Below are 21,347 nucleotides of genomic sequence, written 5' to 3' on the forward strand. Positions count from 1 at the left end.
TCTTCATGGTTGTAACACATTGGTACATTCATTTGTTTCAGCTATATTGTGCAGTCATGCCTATGCATACATTACTTGTCCAATCAGAATTTAGAATCAGAACTATCAGTCTTATAAACACATTTTGATAAATATTAATTTTGGCTGCAAATGTGTATGAATGGGTGGTTAGTAAGTCATGTTTTCTTTTTCTTGCACAGAGAGTGTCGCTGATATTGCTGACGGGTCTGTAGCTGCTGATTGATTGCGTTTGTGTGTGTCTGTGCGTCTCTGTGTTATGTGTAAGTGGAGGCAGGTGTTCCATGAGTGGAAACCTAAAACTGTCCCTCCAGCACCAAGTGTTTTTTATGCCTCTTACTGTGTTACGTGCACACACACACACACACACACACACACACACACACACAAACACAAATATATATATGGACGCAAGTTGTTCTTCCATAGCCTCCCTCATTTCCTCTATTGTTTAAATTAATTTCAGTTTAAGTGATTTTCATTGTATGGACACCTTTCTATCAGGTATGCCTGTGAGACTGGTGGGCGGAGAGAATGAGAGAGAGGGGCGTGTGGAGATCCTGGTGGCTGGCCAATGGGGGACGGTTTGTGATGACGGATGGACGGATCGGGATGCAGAGGTGGTGTGCAGACAGCTGGGTTACAGGTGACATCAACATTTCAGGGTCAGCTGAGTAGTCGTCTGTGTTGAGTCATGTTGTCATGTCATATAATGCCTGTAAAATGAAGGTAGAATAATGTAATGTTGGCAATGTCTGAAATGTAAAATTGTATGTATGCACACTTTACATATATTAAAGCAGTAAACAAAATAAATGAGGTTTGATGACAAACTTTGATATTGGCTTGACAAAGCCTGGTTTGAAAGTATGAAATAGTTGTAAAAGTTTAGGTTTGAAGGTTTTATTGTCAGAGAGAAAGTCAGATGAAAACAATTCAAATTTCACAAAGGTCATATTAGACCATTTCAGGTCCCATTTAACCCCATTAAAACATATCAAATCAGCTCGGTCCCCAGTAAACCTAACATCAGACCACAATTGCACTGCTAGCATGATCTAGATACTTTAGTGTTTCTTAACAAGTGTTCTTAGGCATTGCTATCATGTTAAAGCATTAGTTCACCCAAAAATGAAAATTATGTCATTAATAACTCACCCTCATGTCGTTCCAAACCAGTAAGACCTTCATTTATCTTCGGAACACAGTTTAAGATAGTTAAACGATGTTAAATGATGTTTTTCTTATCTTTCTGGAGATGGACAGTAGACTGTACACACAGTTTCAATGGAGGGACCGAGAGCTCTCTGACTAAATCTAAAATATCTTAAACTGTGTTCCGAAGATGAACAGAGGTCTTACGGGTTTGGAACGACATGAGGGTGAGTTACTAATGACATAATTTTCGTTTTTGGGTGATCCAACCCTTTAAGTGGTGTTAGCATGATGTAGCATTTAGCGAACATGTTTTAGCAATGTCCTAAAATATGACTATTTTTCATGAAAAAATTACTAAAGCATTTTGATAGAGAATTTAAAACCTTGTGCTTTATTGTGTTTGAGGAGAATATTCCCAGGAGAACAGAGAGAGAGGGAGAGAAAGAATTCAACTCCTTCACAATAGACAATTCATTTCACAATAGATTTATTTAGCAATAGGTTCTGGTCTATTTCATGAACAGTTCAGTTTTTTGTTTGGAAGTGATCTTATAAGTTCAGTTGTGAATCATGCATATATGTTATTGTTGAGTTCGGGTTACAAAACTGAGAAGACCGTCAGATTTACACACACTAATGTGATCAACACCTTCCCTCCTGGGGGTGGGTCAGAGGTCAGGTTATGACACTGTAACTGATGCTCATATCTGATGAGCTCACTTTTCTCTGCTGGAGTTTGCTCTTGTTATGCTTGCCTGCGTATGTGTATGTGTGTGTGTGTCACAATATACTGTATGTTCCTCTTGAGTGAATACACCCAGAGCCTACACAGATCTCTTATTGTTTAGTGTTTGTAGGTTAGATTGAGAAAGGAACTTAACCTAGTTTATGAATGTGATTCTGACTGGTGAACCAATCAATAATTAATTGGTTTTGGTTAATTGAATTTTATACAACAGCAGTGTTACTTTAGTATTATTTGTGTAAAATTATAATATTTCTTTGTATTTTGATTTAACTTTTATTTCTATTTTCAGTTCTTATTTTTATTTTATTTTAGGTTGTAGTGAATTTGTTATGTGCTTCTGTGTGTATATATATATATATATATATATATATATATATTTCTCTCTCTCTCTCTCTCTCTCTCTCTCTCTATATATATATATATATATAATTTCTATATATATATTTCTATTTAGTTAAATTTTTGTATTACTTTTTATACTATTTTACCTTTTTTTTAAGTAAACAATAACAACCTCTTTTGAAAGGTACAAAAATTATTAAAATGTATCTTTAACTGTATTTTTTTTTTTGCAGTGGGCTGGCTAAAGCTCGTGTAATGGCGTATTTTGGAGAAGGTGAGGGGCCAATTCACTCTGACAATGTAAAGTGCACAGGTGGGGAACATTCGCTGATTGACTGCATCAAACAACCATTTGGGACACACAACTGCCGCCATAGTGAAGATGCCGGTGTTATTTGTAACTATGGGTTACAGAAGGATTCTCCTGAGGTCAAAGGTGAGGTCCTTCATCTTCTCATACCTACAGCATTCCCATATTTGATACTGGCAAGGTTTAAAGGGATATTTAACCAAACCTGTATGAATTTGTTTCTTTGATGGAACATAATTGGAAAATTGGAGTTGTTTATTAGTTTCAGAAAAGTAGGAGTCATGCTGCATAATACTCTGTTTAACAACTCATTTTGTGCTTTTACAATAAATAAATTCATATGGTTTTGAATGGACATGGGGAGGAAATTCTGACAGAATTTTCATGTTAGGATGATCTGTTTCTTTAGAGGGGTCATATGATGTTGCTAAAAAGAACATTATTTGGTGTATTTAGTGTAATTCAATATGTTTATGTAAAACATATTAGATAAAAAAAACATTATTTTCCTCACAATGTACATTATTGTTTCTCCTCTATGCCCCGCCTTTCTGAAACACTTTGATTTTTACAAAGCTCACCATTCTGAAAAGCATGTGATCTGACTGGGCAAGTATCCAGTGCGTTTTGACGAATGCCTCAAATGTGTGACGGAAATGTTACGCCCCTCACCATACTGTGATGCCGTTTCCCGTTCAGAACACCTGGGTGATAAGACAAAAACAATAAAACCCATTATAAACGAGGCATTTGTTTCATCCAGTGGGGACATAATTACTGATTATAAAGACTTATTCTGTCTTTTTAAATGTTACGTTGCATATTGCGCCACGTAAACAAAATCATGCCTGCATTTTGTGCAGTGCTACACTGCTCAAAACTCATGTTTGAATCATCAGTGGCAAATCTTTTAAATATGAAAACATACTTACAGGCTGTGAGTCAGAAGTGCCAGACTGTCCTTGCAAAGTTGCCCCCCTTAATAGAAACAACCTTCATGCATAGCCTTCCCAGGTTCAGGAAACAGTCATCTGTAAAATGCACTGCATTTTTGGGTTGAACTGTTCTGGAGCAGTGTTGTAGATACAACTTAACCACTGATTTCTAGTTGTGTCCTCTTTTGGAAGGCCAATCAAAGTTTCGCTTTCACAACGGTGACCTCATCCATGCATGAACAGCTTGTAACACTCCAAGGAGAAAGGAAAACTTGAAATTGCGTCATATGACCAATTTAAGGCACATTAAAAGAACTGCAATTAAATGACCATTGTTGGACTTTACAAGACTTGTATATAAATCACTGACTTCATTGCGATTGATGTTCTTTAAGATGCAGGGAAATTTGTATTTTGCAGCAACATTTAAATATATAAATATAAATAGTCCTGGCGCCTCATTTATAACATGTTGTGTGGAACCCATTGTACATTTGATCTAAGATTATTTATAAAATATTCTTACGTGTGATTCAGAGAAACACCAAAAACCATGCATACACCTTTCTTCCAGATGTGAAATCACAAATGGTCTTGAAACTGTGCCCAGCTAAATGGTTTCAGATCTCCGCTTAGAAAACGCCCCCTAATTAATGTCATGAGCATATGAAAGGGCACCAGTCAACATCAAATAATTTACTTGAGAATGTGGCAAGTGGCAAGAATTAGATTTCCAAATCCAAGCATTACTTCGGCTCTTCCCCGAGGAAACTTGTGAATCTCTGCTTAGAACCTGGAAAAGCACTTTTCCATGTCAAAGATCATTTTTATAAATCTGAACACTGGCGTGGTTTTAGCATATGCACACTGTTAGATCAAACGTGTGTATGCGTGTTTTATAGATGAGGCCCTTGGATGGTGGTTTGGAAGGATAGATTTAGGGATCCTCACACCTGTAAAAATACTTGAAACCACCTAAAAGAAGAGTGAAAGATGGAAACTACCACCTGAGTAGGATGTGCTCTACTTTGTGCTGAGATAGAGTGTGTGTTACGTCTGCTCTAGAGGATGTGGTTTGGCTCGCCATCTCATGATCACCGACACTTAGGCTTTACTTATGTTTTGTTATTCTTATCAATCTAATAACTCTAATGCAAGGGAATCCGGCCTGCTTTCTCTATTAAACCATAAGGACAGATAAGCTACACATACAAACACAATCTTTTTGTGTTATTATTTTATGTAATACCAGCCTACATTTTCAGGTCCTTCAAGCACATCTGTATATACGCACAAACACAGATGAACGGTCTCTGAACTCTCACAGAACCGTGCAGATGAATGCCTTATTTCACAAATCTAAAATATACGTTTTGCACTGCATATAAAAAAATTAAGCGTATTTTTTTTTTTTTTGTAATGCTGTAATACTAAATAATATTGTTATTTTATGTACATCATTTTAATACATCTAACAAAAAATATGATTTCTCATTTGCTGTGAAATAAGACCAAGGCAGATGTTCCTAACAGATTTCGTGAGATTCACCCATAAATTCTTTCTAGAAATTTGTGTTTGTGTTACATTGCAGAGGCAGTGGGCTCCATGTGTGGTCTAAGACCCTCTCATATCCGTCAGAAGAGAATAATAGGCGGAGAAAACTCGCTACGGTAAGCAGAAAAGGTCAAAATGTATACAAACATCTTTGACATAACAAATGACACATTTTAGAATTATTGTTTATGTGGTCGCAATGAGAAAACGAATGTGCAATGCGGTTTAAATGCAAACTGATAGTGTTTGTGTGTGTGGTGTAGTGGGGGCTGGCCGTGGCAGGCAGCTGTGCGCTTACGGGGGTCTCAGGCAGACGGACGGTTGGTATGTGGAGCCACTTTGATCAGCAGCTGCTGGATCCTCACCTCTGCTCACTGCTTTAAGAGGTACTCACACATAAAAAAGGACAGGTACAACTTCATTCTCTCACACATCTGAAAGGCATAAATAAAGTCCACCCATTCACACACAAATAAATACACACGCTTCTTTGTTGCGTTTCCAATTTTCCACTTGTGACTCACTTAGCTAACACAAAATAGACTGAAATACAAACAAAACATTTCAAATTGCCCATTTTAGACAATATACCTTCTTCCCACACTTCCTCTGTATCCTGTGTCTAATTATGTGACCATTATTTGTGACTTGCAAATAAACACGTCATTCCAGCTGCAAAACAAACATAATTAAATTATAATTAAAATTCAGTGAGCGAGGCAAAGCAATCAAACCAAAGTATTCTTTAATCAGTAAAGATGATGAAAGTAGATCTATATAAGAAATCACCTTTCTTTTAAAATACAAAAGATCAGGTTGTAATAAAACACATTGTCAGAGTTGTCCAGCACTGATTGATTCACCTCTACATATTGTGTTACATTGTAAAATCGCTTACATTTTTGCCTTGTTTTTCTAGTAAAACTGTCTAAGCATCCATCAAGCAATTCATTATAATTATGCAAATTATGTAATTAGATGACCATTGGTAAATTGTTTAAAGCATAAACATCACATGTTTTCCTGGAAGCTAATTTCCAACCAATAATACCCTGTTCCTCTTTTCAAATAAAATGTCAAAATCAACAATGCAAGATATACAAGCGAGGAGTAAATCAATGCACTTTCCTCTGATGACTCTCTATTGAACAATTTATCAGCTACCTCTTTAACTCCACAAATTATTCAAGGTTATTTTTGTGAGAAGAATAACAATATGTAATATTAATAATTTCAACAGAAGCCTTAATTACAGTGAGAAGCTAAGTTCAGCTGGATATTTCATTTTCTCTCAATGTCTTAATATTTATTGCAGTTTAGTAAAAATTTAGTAATTTGTGTGGTTGGCTTCACACAAAACATCACTTTTACCACTGCTGTGCCAAATATTTCTTTATTCCAACAGAGTCAAAAACTACACACATGTGGAGTGCCTTTCTTCAGCATACATCTCTTTGTTTTTGAAGCACTCCGGGCAAACAAAGTTATTTGCTTACAGTATTTGTAGAAAAAAAGAACCCACACTTGACTGCCAGTGGAGTTTCACTGAAATGTTACATTTGTAGATCCACAAAAACTAAATGCCCAAAGTAATAGTTTAAAATAAATGAATAATAATAATAATAATCAATGTCTTTAAGGCAAATTTGTTCGTCATAAGGACAAACTCTCATGGGAAATATGAAAAAGCATCTAGCACAAACAGGGTTGCAGGGCTGATATTTTAAAAATGAAAAATTAGACTGCTTGTTGCTAGGCAATGATACATCCATCCCAAAATTAGCCACAGACCCTTCATGCATCGTTTGATGAGTTTTCACCACAGGGATAAAACGTTATAGCAGTTTACATTAAAGAAAAATAGTAACAGTATGCCGGAGGAAAATGAATAAAAACATGTTCACACAAACACTTCCCACTTCCCTCAAGGCTCAGACTTGTAAATGATCTGCCTTCAGTTCAGACCTTTGCTGCATTTCCACATTACTGGGAAGAATGTACATTAGTGGTAGTTTCCAGAGCCATTTAGTTTTTTTTTTTTAAATAGCCTCGGTAGAGATACTATGGCAGCGTGAGAGGTTTAAGTAATATTGGATCTGTTTTTTATCAACCAGTCCAAGCACTGAGCCTTCAAAATATGATCCATGACATCAGGCTACTGCTAAAGTTACACACGCACACACACACACACACACACACACACACACACATAGAGCTATAAATCTAGATATCTTTGTGGCCCCCACCCTCTTTTCCCTCAGACACGTACACTTACTTTTTTCAAGAATGCAATTAACAGCGTGCAGAACAGCATAACAGTTGTTTTAAATCGTTTGAGATCATTTAGCTCGAGAGGACTAAAGTTAGTCTCTCACTTCCGAGTTTACCGAGGGTAGCATGACATTTGTGCAAAAATAGCATGTACAAACACACTCACATTAGCGCTAAACTATTTTTATGCTGCGTGACCAGTTGATGGCCAACGTTAATTGAACTCTGGGGTTACAAGCGGCGTGGAATTAAAGGATTGAGAAAGCAATATGCTAAAGTCAGCCCTAATGACGGAACTGCTGCCATAATGTACAACCTAAGAGTTTGAGAGCTGTCAACAGATCCAGCTTCTGGAACTTGGTTAGACTAGTGAGCAAATGTGTGGTGAGTTACCAGTCCATAGAGTACTGAACTACTAACTACATCAGTTATTAACACTCTTTATGGAGATTTTTCTTCGTCATATGAAAGTAGATATTTACTTGTTAATGCTCATTTCCCCTATTTCTATATTTAAATTACATTTGATAACACAGTAACAATACTCATTTAAAGTTTATCTTTAATAAATTAATAACTTAAAGGAGAACTCATATATATATGTACAATCAGTTAAATGGTTTTATTCAAGTCAAAATAATATTTATTAACACTGTATAATTAAACCTAAATACATAAATGACAATGTATACTAATAAAACTAAATTTTGTTATATTGAAATACCTTTTAATTGCAGGTACCGACTTTTGGGTCGGTACGTTTTTTTTTTTTTTTTTTTTTACTAATGTTTTATTTAGCAAGCATTCATTAAATTAAAAGTTAAGATATTTTTATGTTACAAAAACAATGTGTCACAATATCCACAAAAATATTAGGCAACACAACTGAAAATAAATCTTTCCTAAGCAGCAAATCAGAATATTGGAATAATTTCTGAAGGATCATGTGACACTGAAGAGTGGAGTAATGGCTGCTGAAAATTCAGCTTTGCCATTACAGGAAAATAACTTTTGAGGATAAAATTATTTGAAATTGTAACAATATTCGAAAATATTACAGATTTTAATGTATATTTATCAAATAAACCAGTAACTGTAAGTAATTAATACCCGAATATTTAGTATTATTAAAATAAAATGGATTTTATAATAGACTACTGGTTGATAGAGTAGGACAGTGGAGAGGCAAGCGTAAACTATAGTGAGAATGGGTGGTGGATGTTACTGGAAAATGATCCAGATTCGAAGTTAGGTTCAAGTGCAGCATGCCAGAGCACTGCCCACTCGGCCATGTCTCAGCAGTAATAATCTTTTAATAACCTCATTCAGATCAGTACTACAGTAAGGATTAAAGTTGATTGTGAGTCTTAGAAGCTTAATATATACAGTGTCAAGCTCAGAACTGCCCTTTCCAGAACGAGACTTTGGGAATGTGGTGCTGATCCTGCTGCTTGACTACTAAGAGTGTCATTCCGGACAGGGCAGATCCTTTTTCCAGAAAAGACCTGACCGTGTAACGGGACACTGCTGTCTCTCTCTCTGGCAGCACTTACATATTTCCGTTACACAGCAATGGTTTCAATCACTAACAAGCTGAAAGGAGGGCACACACACACACACACACACACACACACACACACACACACACACACACACAGTTGATCTTTAAGGTTTTATTTGTTAATGTAATGTTATACTATATATATATATATATATATATATATATATATATATAAATGAGATGTTGTGTCTATGTTTTGCACATTGTCAGTAAATCACCCGCAGAATTTCCACACCCATCGGCGCTGTGTTGGAATTTAGCTTGCGTGATAATTTGCCCTGTTTAGTAAATCTGGCCCATTTTATGTTTTTCTATCCACCATTAGAGCACTATTATATGTATAAACCTGAGGAGAAAAATACTGTAAATAGCTGTCAATTTAATAAAATAATTGTAATTAATCTAAAATATTTTTACATTTTATTTAGTATTATTATTATGTATTACATGTATAATTGATTTTATTTGATCATTTTTCCCCTTTGTTTTTTTTACGTTCCTGTAGGTCCCCTTGTGACCCCTTTGGGTTCCTCAGACCCCACTTTGAAAACTTTCTTTGAAGAGATATGTCAGTCTCACCACAGTAAAGAAACCTTATAGTAGTCTATATTAAAGCCTGGCAAGCACAGGAGACTTTCCGTTTCATGCGAAGACCTTTGTGAGTGTGATGTCATGGTGTTGGGTTTATGGAAAAAGAAAACTTCCTGTATATCTCTGTTTTCACCAACTGACCGCGAGTGTGGTTTTGTAAGTGTGTGTTTGTGTGTGTTAGTTCACATGGTTTGGCTTTGGGTCCGTAAGATCGGTTGACAAGAACTTCCTGAGGAAGGGACCTGATTTGTCATGTGAGGGAGTTTGTGAGTGGCACATAGAGAAGTCATAAATCATCCTCTGATAATGTATTACACTGCTGTGCTGATTCAACTGCATTCAGCCTTTCTGAACGAGTCCTGTTTGCATGGCCTCTTTCTTTTTTATTGTTTTTCTTGGGTGTTTTGCCTTAATTACAGTCATATAGCAATTTTAATGGCCTACACTATTTTTTTCTAAATAAATGAGAAATAAAACACTGACACCCAAATTCAGTCATTCTTAATGCTACATGTGATTTTAAGCATCACATAAATGACGTTTAAACAGTGGTAGAATTTATATACTTTAATTCAGATCATTAGGTTATGGCAGAGGTAATCTAAATGTACAAATCAAGAATATTCGGTAACACTTTATTTGAAAATGTCCTTGTAACACGTTACATGTACTTAATATTATAATAACAATTAATTTTGCATTCTTACATGCAAGTAACCCTAAACCAAACCCTAACCCTAACCCTAATCATATAGTAAGTACATGTAGTTAATTAATAGTACTCGGTACTTAAATGTATAATTACACTGTAACAAGGACACCTTAAAATAAAGTGTAACTAAATATTCTTGCTTAATAACAGTATACATTTCTTTAAAAAAAAAAAAAAATAATCTTGCAGGCCCCAATCTCTTTAGTGTGTATATGAACTTTAACAAAAAAACAACCTCTCTAATATCAGCCACTAACTAACATGGCAACTAATATATGTAAGTCTGGACCACAAAACCAATCATAAGTAGCACGGGTATATTTGTAGCAATACACTGTATGGGTCAAAATTCTAGATTTTTTTTTTTATGCCAAAAATCTGGATATTAAGTAAAGATCATGTTCCATTAATATATTTTTTACATTTACTTCTGTAAATATATCAAAACATAATTTTTGATTACTAATATGCATCAAGAACTTTTACTTGAACATTTGGACAACTTTAAAGGCGATTTTCTCAGTAATTAGATTTTTTTCACCCTCAGATTCCAGATTTTCAAATAGCTCGATCTCAGCCAAATATTGTCTTATCCTTACAAACCATACATCAATGGAAAGCTTATTTATTCAATTTCCAGATGTATAAATCTCATGACTAGTTTTAGTTTTTTGGTCCTTGGTCACATATTACGCATAGAAACAGTTTTGTTAATCACCAACAACCAGTCTAACCAAATATATCTGAGAATCACTAGTCTTAGGTTTAGTTACAGGTCTGTTATGTGCTCTTTTCTAGGTACGGTAACAGCACTGGACTGTATAAAGTTCGTGTGGGTGATTATCACTCTCTGGTTCCTGAGGAGTATGAGGAAGAGTACGCCGTGGAGAAGATCGTCCTTCACCCGCGCTACCGCGCTGACAGCAATGACTACGACCTGGCACTGGTGCGTGTGTCTGGTCACAGAGCTCAAAGGGGTGTCACAGGCGTCTGCGTCACACTGAGCCGCTTGGTGCTGCCTGCCTGCCTGCCAATGCGCAGAGAGAAAGTGACAAAGGGCATTGCCAACTGTTACATCACAGGCTGGGGAGACACAGGTTAGAAAAGCCATGAAACACACACATAATCATTCATGCATGCACAAACTCTCCATACATACTTCTTTGAAATGAAAGAAATGCAGATCTGATTCAGAAGCAAATATAAAAGACTGTCGTACAGCCTCAAGCTGTCATTCTTGAAATGAAGGGTGCTATGAGCACAATCAGAGCAAGAACTGAGGCTGCGGGTGTAAAATGGAGGTGCTTTTGACTCTATTGAATAGCACAGGCTGACAGGCATAAGATGTGATCAGACAGTGTGAAAGCAGAACTGACAGAGATAATCACACACTATGAGATATCAGAATCTTTGTTCTGTGTTCTGTCTGAAACAATCACTCTCTCACTGTGCCTCTCTCATTCACAGACAGGCAAACAGGAAACCAGTTCAAGTTTTGGTAAAATGGTGTGATGACATTTTCAATTGAATTATTTAACAGATGCTTTTCCCCAAAAGATGTACAAATGAGGAAAAGCACAAGCAAATTCAGCAGAACCGAATTTGAAAAGTAAACAAAATAAAGTACAAAAGTGGAAGTGTAAAGCAAAACAAATCAATGGGGAGTGCCCTTTTATCATTTGTAGCACGGGTATATTTGTAACAACAGCCAAAAAAACATTGTATGGGTCAAAATTATATTTTTTCTTTTATGCCAAAAATCATTAGGATACTAAGAAAAGATCTTAAGATATTTTGTAAATTTTTCTACTGTAAATATATCAAAACTTATTTTTTGATTACTAATATGCATTACTAAAACTAGCATACTATTAAATAGGGCACTTATTACTGAAATAATATCCTTTAAAATACTTAAAGTTACTGCAAACTGCATGCCCTTGCTTTTGGAAACTTACTTGCATGTTAATTTATGTAAATGCATTATAATTTTAATTTATATTCAGTGCAGTTAGCTGAACTTTAGAGAGTTTTTTATCAACTCATGTACATCTTTAAAATGATATACAATGTTTTAATTGCTTCTCGTTCAGTGGTTAAAGCGACTGGCAAATATACTGACAAGCATTTATGGTAAAATAAAATATCTTATACACAGCTCATCCATTCAAAATTTAGATTTTTAGTTTTTTTTCTCTCTGCCAAAACATTATGTAATTAAGGACAGCTATAGCGGATGTTCTTATAAAGTTGTTTAGAGGGCAAAGTTCAGTGTTTTGAATGGAAAACCACTTGCTGCACTTAAATGTGAACAATACACATCTGTATTTAGGCAAGAAGTATAGAAATATTTAAACAATTAAACATTTGTCAGCATGTGTAGCAAACTGCTTAATACACAAAACAGTTTTTGTTTGCTGAAAGTAGTTAATTTTATCAGTAAAACATCTGTTTTTCCGCAACAGTTAGGCATCATCTATCTCAGAAATGTAGTAATTATTTGTGCCGTTGGTCGTATTTGCAAACAAGGTTATGTATTTGCTTAAGGATATTTGTAAACGTTGGTTTATGTACGAGCACATGGCGTGAGTGCCATTTGAAAATGTTCACAATCACAAAAGAGTGTTTATTAGTCTTCTGTGGAATTATGGGGCTGTGATGTCATTTGTACATTTTTCCAACTAAATGTCCGGTGAGAGAGAGATAATAAAAAAAAAATACTAGCAGCTTGCATCAGTTATACATATTCATTAACACCTAATATTGTAATTTATTATATTATGATAACACTTAATCATGCACAATTACATGCAAGTAACCCTAATCCTAACTCTAACCTTATAGTAAGCACATATAGCTAATTAATATTACTCAGTACTTAAATGGATAATTACACTGTAACAAGGACACCTTAAAATAAAGTGTAACTTATATCTTTAACAACACCTTTTTATTGGCTAAAATTCTTTTAGCTAACATATTTCTTTATCACAAGGATATACACGATACCTACAGCCACATCTGTCCAGCTGTCTGGTCTCATCAGAAAGGACATACATGACAGTAGTAACATCCATACAGAGCTGTAATCAGAGAACATGAGGAAATCATCAAGGAACTACACAGGGTGTAATTATGATGTCAGTTTTAAGCAGCTACACATTATCATGTGACATGCTGATAGCGGGGTTTCATTCTAATGGTTACGTTGTGCTGTAAATCACCTGTGTCTTGTCTCAATCAGTGGACTTCAGTATTATTTCAGTAGTCTTCTGAAATGTATTGAATGAAGCGTTTGATGACATTGAAAGAAAAGCGACTACATGCTCCATTGAATACATGTAAAGTTCAGTAAACACTTCCAGACTTCAAGTAAAACCCGTTGAATTTTTTTCTTTTTCTCAGGTCGTGCATATTCAAAAACTCTCCAGCAGGCCTCCATTTCGGTGTTGAGCAAGCGTCAATGCGAGCAGCGCTATTCTGACCAGTTCACCAGTCGCATGCTCTGTGCCGGCTCCTCCCATGACAACCACCGCGTGGACAGTTGCCGTGGAGATAGCGGCGGTCCGCTGGTGTGTGAGAAGCCGGGTGGAAGTTGGGTTGTATATGGGGTCACGTCTTGGGGTCACGCGTGTCGACTGCAAGATGCACCCGGCGTCTACACCAAAGTCTCTGCCTTCGTGCCCTGGATTAAGAAGGTCATTGGCAAGTAGGGCCCAGAAAAATCAACCAGTAACAGACAGTCACAGCCTGTCTGTGAGGGCAGAAAAATTAAGCACACTTTTAGGGTAAAAGCTTCAGAGCTAAATATGTTATAAAATAGATAGTTTCATAACACTAGCTAAAATCAACTACAAATAAGTCTTAATGGTCAGAGAGAATTAGTAGATTCTGAATATTTGAATTAGCAGACAGTATAAAATTACAGTGAAAAAGAGTAAAACAGTCAAAATATCTAAACATTCTTAAAATAAATGAATTTAAAGTGTAAAATTAGGCTTATTAGGACTTGTTTTCTTAGAATATATGTTGAACACTTAGGCATAAAGCTTTAAAATTTGTGAGGTTTATGCTTGAAACAATAAAAGTTGCTTCAGTAACTTTATCTAGTTTTAACAATGGTTAGGTATTTTTACTGAAAAACACACACACACACACACACAGGCCTATAAAAGTGATGCTTGGATTGGTCTTAAATTGGCAGGTTAAATTATTGCAGATTTTCTTTTTTTTTCTTTTTTTTTATTATAATGAAAGCACTTCTAGGTTGAAGAGACCACAATGCTGAGTGTGGAGTTATTATTAATTTGTATTTTTTTAAATAATGAATTACGAATACAATAATGAAAGCATATCAGTGTGACTATGTACTTTATGCCATTAAGAGACAGAAACTATGTGAGCTTGTAAAATGGGACGAGTAATGTTCCAGTTTGATACTGAAGAACGTTCCAATGGCTTGAAATCACATCAAGATTTAATGCTGAAATGAGAAGATTCTGGATTTCCTGCTAAGAAAATGTATGGTTTCTAAACTCCTGGGGTATGGTTACCATGCCATTGCTAAGTAACTGACCACATCACCTCATCGACACATTAAATGACATCATAATGCTCCACAGGAACCATGACATCATTTATTATAGCACAGATGTTCGTGATGATAACTGGACTGAGGTTTTCTATATCTCAACATCAGGACAAAAAAGCACATCATATATCTGCTTATATGGGATTTATGTGCAATGGAAAACTGTTTATACCTCCTTGTTTTAGTGTTGTGATAATGCATTTCATTTCAGCATGCTTAACTTGTGTTTGTTTTCTGTGATTTACGTATATATTACGTATTTGTGAGTATGATTTATGAGAGTAGCCTTTATACAAACTACACCCCTTAAAAAAAAAAAAAAAAAAAAAACTGGTCTGTGTATAAAAAAACTGACCAACCACAAACTCTTATTTTGCACAACTAAGGTGTTGCAGTTTAGACTTTTGTAAATTTGTTTTTCTAATGCATCATTCAGTCATATTGTAATCTTCTGTTAATTAATTATACTATGAAAACTGTAAAAAAGTGTTAATTTGTTCACACATGGCCAATAATTTTGTTTTGTATCGCCTTTATATATGTTTAAATACTTGGCATGATGCTTTTATTATTGCCTAAAAATTGTATGTCAAGTCATGTAAGGTCTGCAATGTCATTAACCGAAAAACAATCACAAAAAGCTATATACATCTTTCTTACAACTTCAGTTTGGAGCATTAAACATTTCACAGTTGGTATAAAATTTGTAAAAGTTTTGTGGAATAAAGTACCGTTTCTTAAATTGGAAGATTTGATTAGAGACAATTTGAGAGGACAAACAGTATGCTTTATATTTTTATTTAAGGAAGTTTCTGACAAAATGGTTAGCTTGAGATTTTCCGAGTACACAGGCAAGTCAGACTGGCTTTGTTTTGTTCACACAATGGTCATTGTGTACAGATCTGACAGTGCAATGTTAGTGCTGTCTTTTCAGAGAGCCCTTTGTTTACATAGGTCCATTGTGTGTATATGTGTGTTGACACTGCATTTTAAATACACCCCTCCTTTGAGCTCATCTCTATGGAGACAAGCTAACTGTATCATGGCAAAGACCTAAATCAGTTTTCAGAAATGCATGCAAGATTGTGCATGCATGCAAGATGTTTTTGTATTCATTCACTACTTCCTGAAGCAGAAAACATGATATGATCTAATTAAAGTAAATCTGAACGAAAATGCCTTAGTTTTGCCACAAGCACAAATACAGTAGCTTAAGTAAATATAATATTGGATCCAGTTATACAGGCAGGAGGGGGAGACGTTTCTCAATGACTCTTTTATTTAGTGAAAAGTCAATCCTGAAGGCTCACCGAGAGAGGGGGAGATGTGTTACAGGGATTGAGATTGAGCGCAGTGTTACAGCGCCATCTAGAGGATACTGTTGAATTCAATCGCTTATTTATGGAAGAACTGTGGAACTATATAACTTTAACTTATGCTTATTATTAGGATCATAGACTATGACAGAAAACAGTGATCATTTACGTCAGGTACTTTATGATAATGTATCTAATGTAAGATGAAACTAAAAAGTAGTGATGTCGTATCAATACCAAAGCAGGATCTGAGAAACAGACATTCAACCAAACGATGACAGTATATAATAGAAACAGACCAAGTTACATATTTAGACAGAACAACAAAAGATTCGATGTACAACAATTTGGATGAATTAAAATTATGTATGTACAATGCAAATGGGTTTGTGCGTAGTTAATTTTAATTTATTTTAAAAGTACTTATTTATTAAATTATCTTACATTTTAATTAAACTCACAAACCCCCTGCAATTAATCTACAAACTTCAATTTAGGAAACCATTGTAATGTAATGTTTATGCACTTCATTTCCAACAAACGTAATATATTTTCTTACTGTTACATATCAATATGGTACACGATTCTCTTTTTTAATTTAATGTGATGAAGTTAGGTAAAAAAAATATTGAAAAGTAATCTTAAAGTTATCTGATTATATTATATAAGATGTGTTATGTAATTTGGAATCACTAGCCCTAATGGACTACAATTTGGAAGTAATATAACCAGCTCTGAGTGTAGACAACTTCATTGATTATAAAGGCATTTAGGGTTTATAAAGGGAGCGCACTCCGTTTAGAATTTGAATAAAAGTGTTGGTTTTATGCCGGTCGGTCGGTTAAAAACCTGAGGGCAGCGGGTCTCTTGATAAAAAATCCTGAGCCTTTCAAATGATAGCATTTTGCTAAAAAAAAAAAAAAAGTAGGCTATTTGCATAATATATAGGAGATAAGTTTTTTTCTTCTTCAGAGTAATCATGTATGACATAAACCTATCTTATATGATTTTTATACATCATGCTACACCCAAATTCATGTGGAAATCTTATTAAACAACACTAGCCTTCTTTTAACACAAAAATATAAATAGCTTTCTGAAAGGGTCTGTTGCTGGATGATTGCCAATGGTTGTTGTATTTGAATAATTAATGAAGTAGGTCTGTCCAAGTTTTTGGGAGCTGTTTTATGGGTGTTTTTAGTAGGCCTAGTCATTTGTAAATGTATTTACATAGCCTAAAATCCCCATTTTGTGTAGGCTACTTTATACATTAATGTATTAAATTTGAATCTTCTGTTGGTAAAAGGTATGTTATCCTCCTCTCTGGTTCCTGTGAGCTAAATGTTGCTGAGTACCAGCATTTTGTAGTTGATTAAAACATTCATTTTAAGAATTTGATGCCTGGCACCCTGTTCCATGCGTACTTCCGTAAAACAATTTTCTCTGAGTAAAAGTTAATTTTTTAAAAACTGTACTTAAGGTCAGCAAATAAATATTTGTGGCCTGCTTCGTTTATATCGTCCTCTGCCCACAGACACAACAACCTTTGTGTTCATTTGTACAGCGCACACATGATCCATCTGAGAGAGAGACTCATAAACCTATCTGCCTGTATAAAGAACAGTCCGATTATTTTTATATGACACTGAGAATAATTTGTAGAATAAGATTTAGATCTTAACACAACGCTTCATTACAGATACATTTCTTGAAAAAAAAAAAAAACAATTTTAATGTCATTGCGGCCTGGGACCACTAGAGAGAGGTGTTTCATTAAAAACATAATCATTAAAACGAATCCCTAACACAGCCTAGCATTAAGGTTTTATATAAACCATGCACCTACCTTAATAGCATGTGATCCATTTCTTCATACTGTGCATAATAAAGTAAATATAAGATAATATCCGAGTGTTGTAACGTCCATTTCCTCTCTGTCTGTTCATTAGGTATATCAAACAGAGACAGAACTTTTGCAAGAAATGTTTTACGGAAACATGAATCTCTCCAGTGTTTATTGAATATATATAGTTATTTACATATTTCTCAAAGCACTTTCTCACCTTATTGAGGCAAATTGTTTTCAAAAATAAAAGTCACATTTCAAATTCATCAGCCAACCAGTTGCAGTCCAGTGGGCGGGGCTAAGGCTACCTGGCTACAGACATATGCCTAGACACACGCACACACATTATGTATTTACCCTCACACACACGCACACACGCACACACACACACACACACACACTGAAATAATTTCCGCTCTTCAGGCCATTGTGTCTAGAACAGTAACTGGGACGTGGACTGAGACATTGACATCACAATGACATCACTCCATTAATCGGTTTAAAGCTGATGCAGAAATCTTGACTGTGCTCTTTATTTCTCCATAATGATTCTTAACATTCTGCACCTTCACTCTGATTGGCTGATAGATTGATTGACTGATATATTTGCAAGAGTGAGGTTATGAACAGTGGTTGTGCAGTTCTAAATCTCTCCCGATGAAGACTTATAAAATCTAAATCCGAACCTTTATATCCAGTGACTGACGGGGGAAAGTTTATATAGGAAGAAGTCTGAGGACATTTTCATTTTTCAGGTACAGTCTTTTATGCAGTCTTTGTTTAGCTGCATCTGAAGTTCAAGAGTCACAGTTACCTCACCGTACCTCACTTGAAAAAAAAAAAACCTGACCTTTTGCAACAAAAATGTCATGTTGCCATGGACACAATACTGTTTGGTTTGGATTTCCAGAGGCACCAATGACTGGTGAGTTGAATTTCTGACCTTTGCTCTGCAAGCTTTCAGGTAGGTGGCATTGAGTACTGTTCAAGTGTCTAGTTTCCATTGAGGGCTGAATCTGGATCTTTGACCCAGGGGAGCGGTGGTTTGGTTAGGGCTACCTGACCTTCTGTAGTTCCTCTCTGAGCCAGGCCGGTAACGGCTGACCCAGTCTGTGCAGCAGCTTAGATAATTCAATGTTCTGATCCCTGTAGAATCTGGAGAGAAATGCTCGTGACTAGAAAAAGAAAAGAGTAAAAAGAACACATTTTTTACTGTGCAGAACAGCTACAGACTTTTGTGTAGAATATAGGGGTGAAATGGAACACATTTTCAATTTCGGTATAGGTCTTATGGTTTGGCATGCACCTGTACCGAACAAATGTTTTGACTAACTTAATTTAAAACTCCTTTTCCCCCTAGCAACTTTCACAAAGGATTGGATATTGTTGGTTCAGCTTGCAAGGGCTAGACGGTGTATATATAGTAGATTTTGTAAGGTATAATTTATTTTCAAGAAATATGGGACAATAGAATTTATATCAATATACTTTGATGTTGCGAGTGGAAAATAATAGAGGACACAGACTGAACTGCTTCAGGAAAAGCAAACAAGATGTGCTTAAATCCAAGTGCCTCAAACTAACTCAAAAGCATAAGTTTAAATCTTCTTGACCTCATGTCAGATGCATGATATGTAATGCTTTTCTAAAGGTGTTTTCCTCAGTACATGGCTTGCATCTTATGGTTGTATTCTTATGTGTAAATGTTAGGAAGTAACGTGAGTATTTCCATTTTGCATAAAGATTGGCCTGTGTCTGTTAAAGTTGTCAAAAAAACTGTTAATTCAGGCTAAAAATCATTTTGATAAAATATTTTGCATCCTAAAATCGAAGAACTTCAGACATCTTTTTAGTAAACCACTGTTTTAAATAAAACAGGAAAAACAAAGGAATTTTGATGTTTTTCGCTGTACCAAAAACTTACCAAACTATGACTTAGTACATACTAAACCATAATTTTTGTGTACCATTACAACCCTACTAGTATATGTACAATGTTTTTAAAGGGATAGGTCACCAAAATAACACAACATAAAAAACAACAACATTCTGTCATCATTTATTCACCTCATCCCATTCCAAACCTGTATGAATGTCTTCCTCCGTGGAACACAAAATATATTTCGGGAAATGTCAGTGTTTTTTTGGCCACACAGTCGAACTCCACTGACTATTACAGTTTGGACAAAAACAGTTCAAAATATAAAGGTGTACCTTTTGAAAAAGTACCTCCCCAGCTTTTGTACCTTTTTTTGTGAGAATGTAGGTTTGGAAAGACACAAGAGTGAGTAAATGTAAGTTTTTTTTTTTGGTGAAGTAAAAATAGAGAAATAAGAGGTGAGAGTCAGAGATGTTCTGTAGGTATCAGTTATTCAGTACATGAGCTACAGACATGTTAGCTGTTGCAAAATTGAACAGTCTGGGGTCAGAATGAGTTCTCTCTCTCTCTGTGACCCATATTACTCAATGAAGGCAGGCCTCTATAATGCAGCTGTAATCATTAAAGATTAAAGGCTCTATTTTGCTCAAAGTTTACTGTTGTTAGGTGGTACCTCAGAGTCCATGGGTGGGTATTTGCGGCCCTTGCTCTTCCCCAAACATTTAGTCCTGCCCCCTTCCAACAGCTGACACCAAAAGCCCTTCTGAGGATCAAACCTGTGAACAAAGAGAGAACTATTTACAATCTAAAAGACCTCAAAAACGTCTTTACAATTTGCATATTCACTGTAATATATAGCCTACTTTATATATTGTGTCCATCAATCTATTTTAAGTCTCTCAATACCTTTTTGATTTCTACACTCAGCAATGGAGGAAATCGGGAAAAGTCCAGAATGTTTTTCCACACATACGGACACACACACACACACACACACACACATATACACAGATCTGACTGACAGATGTCTGCTGTAACCTTGTCTGTCTGTCAGATGAGAAATGGCCTGCATGGTTTGATAAGCATTCAGAAACACATCAGCAATCTCTATCAGCTCTCAGCAAAATGTGATATAAAGAGAGTGTGTACGGTATGTGTGTGTGTGTGTGTGTGTTAGTTAGTTCTTTGGCAAAGCAGTAAGCAGGGGGTACTTTGAAACATGAACTACGACACATTTGTGACACAACATATTTTTCTGTTTTGTTTTACTCTCTCACTGTCTTCTATTTTTTGCTCTCACTCAATCCTCTTTCTTCTCCCTGCTCTACAGTTTTCTTAAGATATTCTGTGTTTAGTCTCAGTCCCAGAAAATACAGAGAGAATAAAGAACATGAGAGCCTTTTTTTCTAACTCTGGGCATTTTTATATCCCCAGGGTGATTTATTTTAAAACCACATTTTTTTTTTTTTACTTTATGAGTATCATATTAAAATTGCCTTAACTTTTTACTACTT

The 21,347-nt window shown here is 35.4% G+C and overlaps 2 protein-coding genes across 2 annotated transcripts in view; one reads left to right on the top strand and one right to left on the bottom strand.

Annotated features, from left to right (window-relative positions):
* Window positions 1–15,832, top strand: part of prss12 (serine protease 12) — a 29,996-nt gene extending 14,164 nt beyond the window's left edge. Inside the window, exons 8-13 of the mRNA XM_052546389.1 lie at window positions 523–664; window positions 2,500–2,702; window positions 5,104–5,182; window positions 5,330–5,452; window positions 11,000–11,298; window positions 13,607–15,832. Coding sequence (XP_052402349.1) covers window positions 523–664; window positions 2,500–2,702; window positions 5,104–5,182; window positions 5,330–5,452; window positions 11,000–11,298; window positions 13,607–13,914 — 1,154 coding nt within the window. The 3' untranslated portion in view covers window positions 13,915–15,832. The remainder of the gene's footprint in view (window positions 1–522; window positions 665–2,499; window positions 2,703–5,103; window positions 5,183–5,329; window positions 5,453–10,999; window positions 11,299–13,606) is intronic.
* A 1,533-nt stretch (window positions 15,833–17,365) lies between these two features.
* Window positions 17,366–21,347, bottom strand: part of ndst3 (N-deacetylase/N-sulfotransferase (heparan glucosaminyl) 3) — a 60,699-nt gene continuing 56,717 nt past the window's right edge. Inside the window, exons 13-14 of the mRNA XM_052546388.1 lie at window positions 20,507–20,609; window positions 17,366–19,129 (exon numbers count right to left, since the gene is read on the bottom strand). Of these exons, the coding sequence (XP_052402348.1) occupies window positions 19,010–19,129; window positions 20,507–20,609 (223 nt within the window). The 3' untranslated portion in view covers window positions 17,366–19,009. The remainder of the gene's footprint in view (window positions 19,130–20,506; window positions 20,610–21,347) is intronic.

The sequence above is a fragment of the Carassius gibelio genome, chromosome B1 (genome assembly GCF_023724105.1).
Source record: "Carassius gibelio isolate Cgi1373 ecotype wild population from Czech Republic chromosome B1, carGib1.2-hapl.c, whole genome shotgun sequence".
Taxonomy (NCBI): domain Eukaryota; kingdom Metazoa; phylum Chordata; class Actinopteri; order Cypriniformes; family Cyprinidae; genus Carassius; species Carassius gibelio.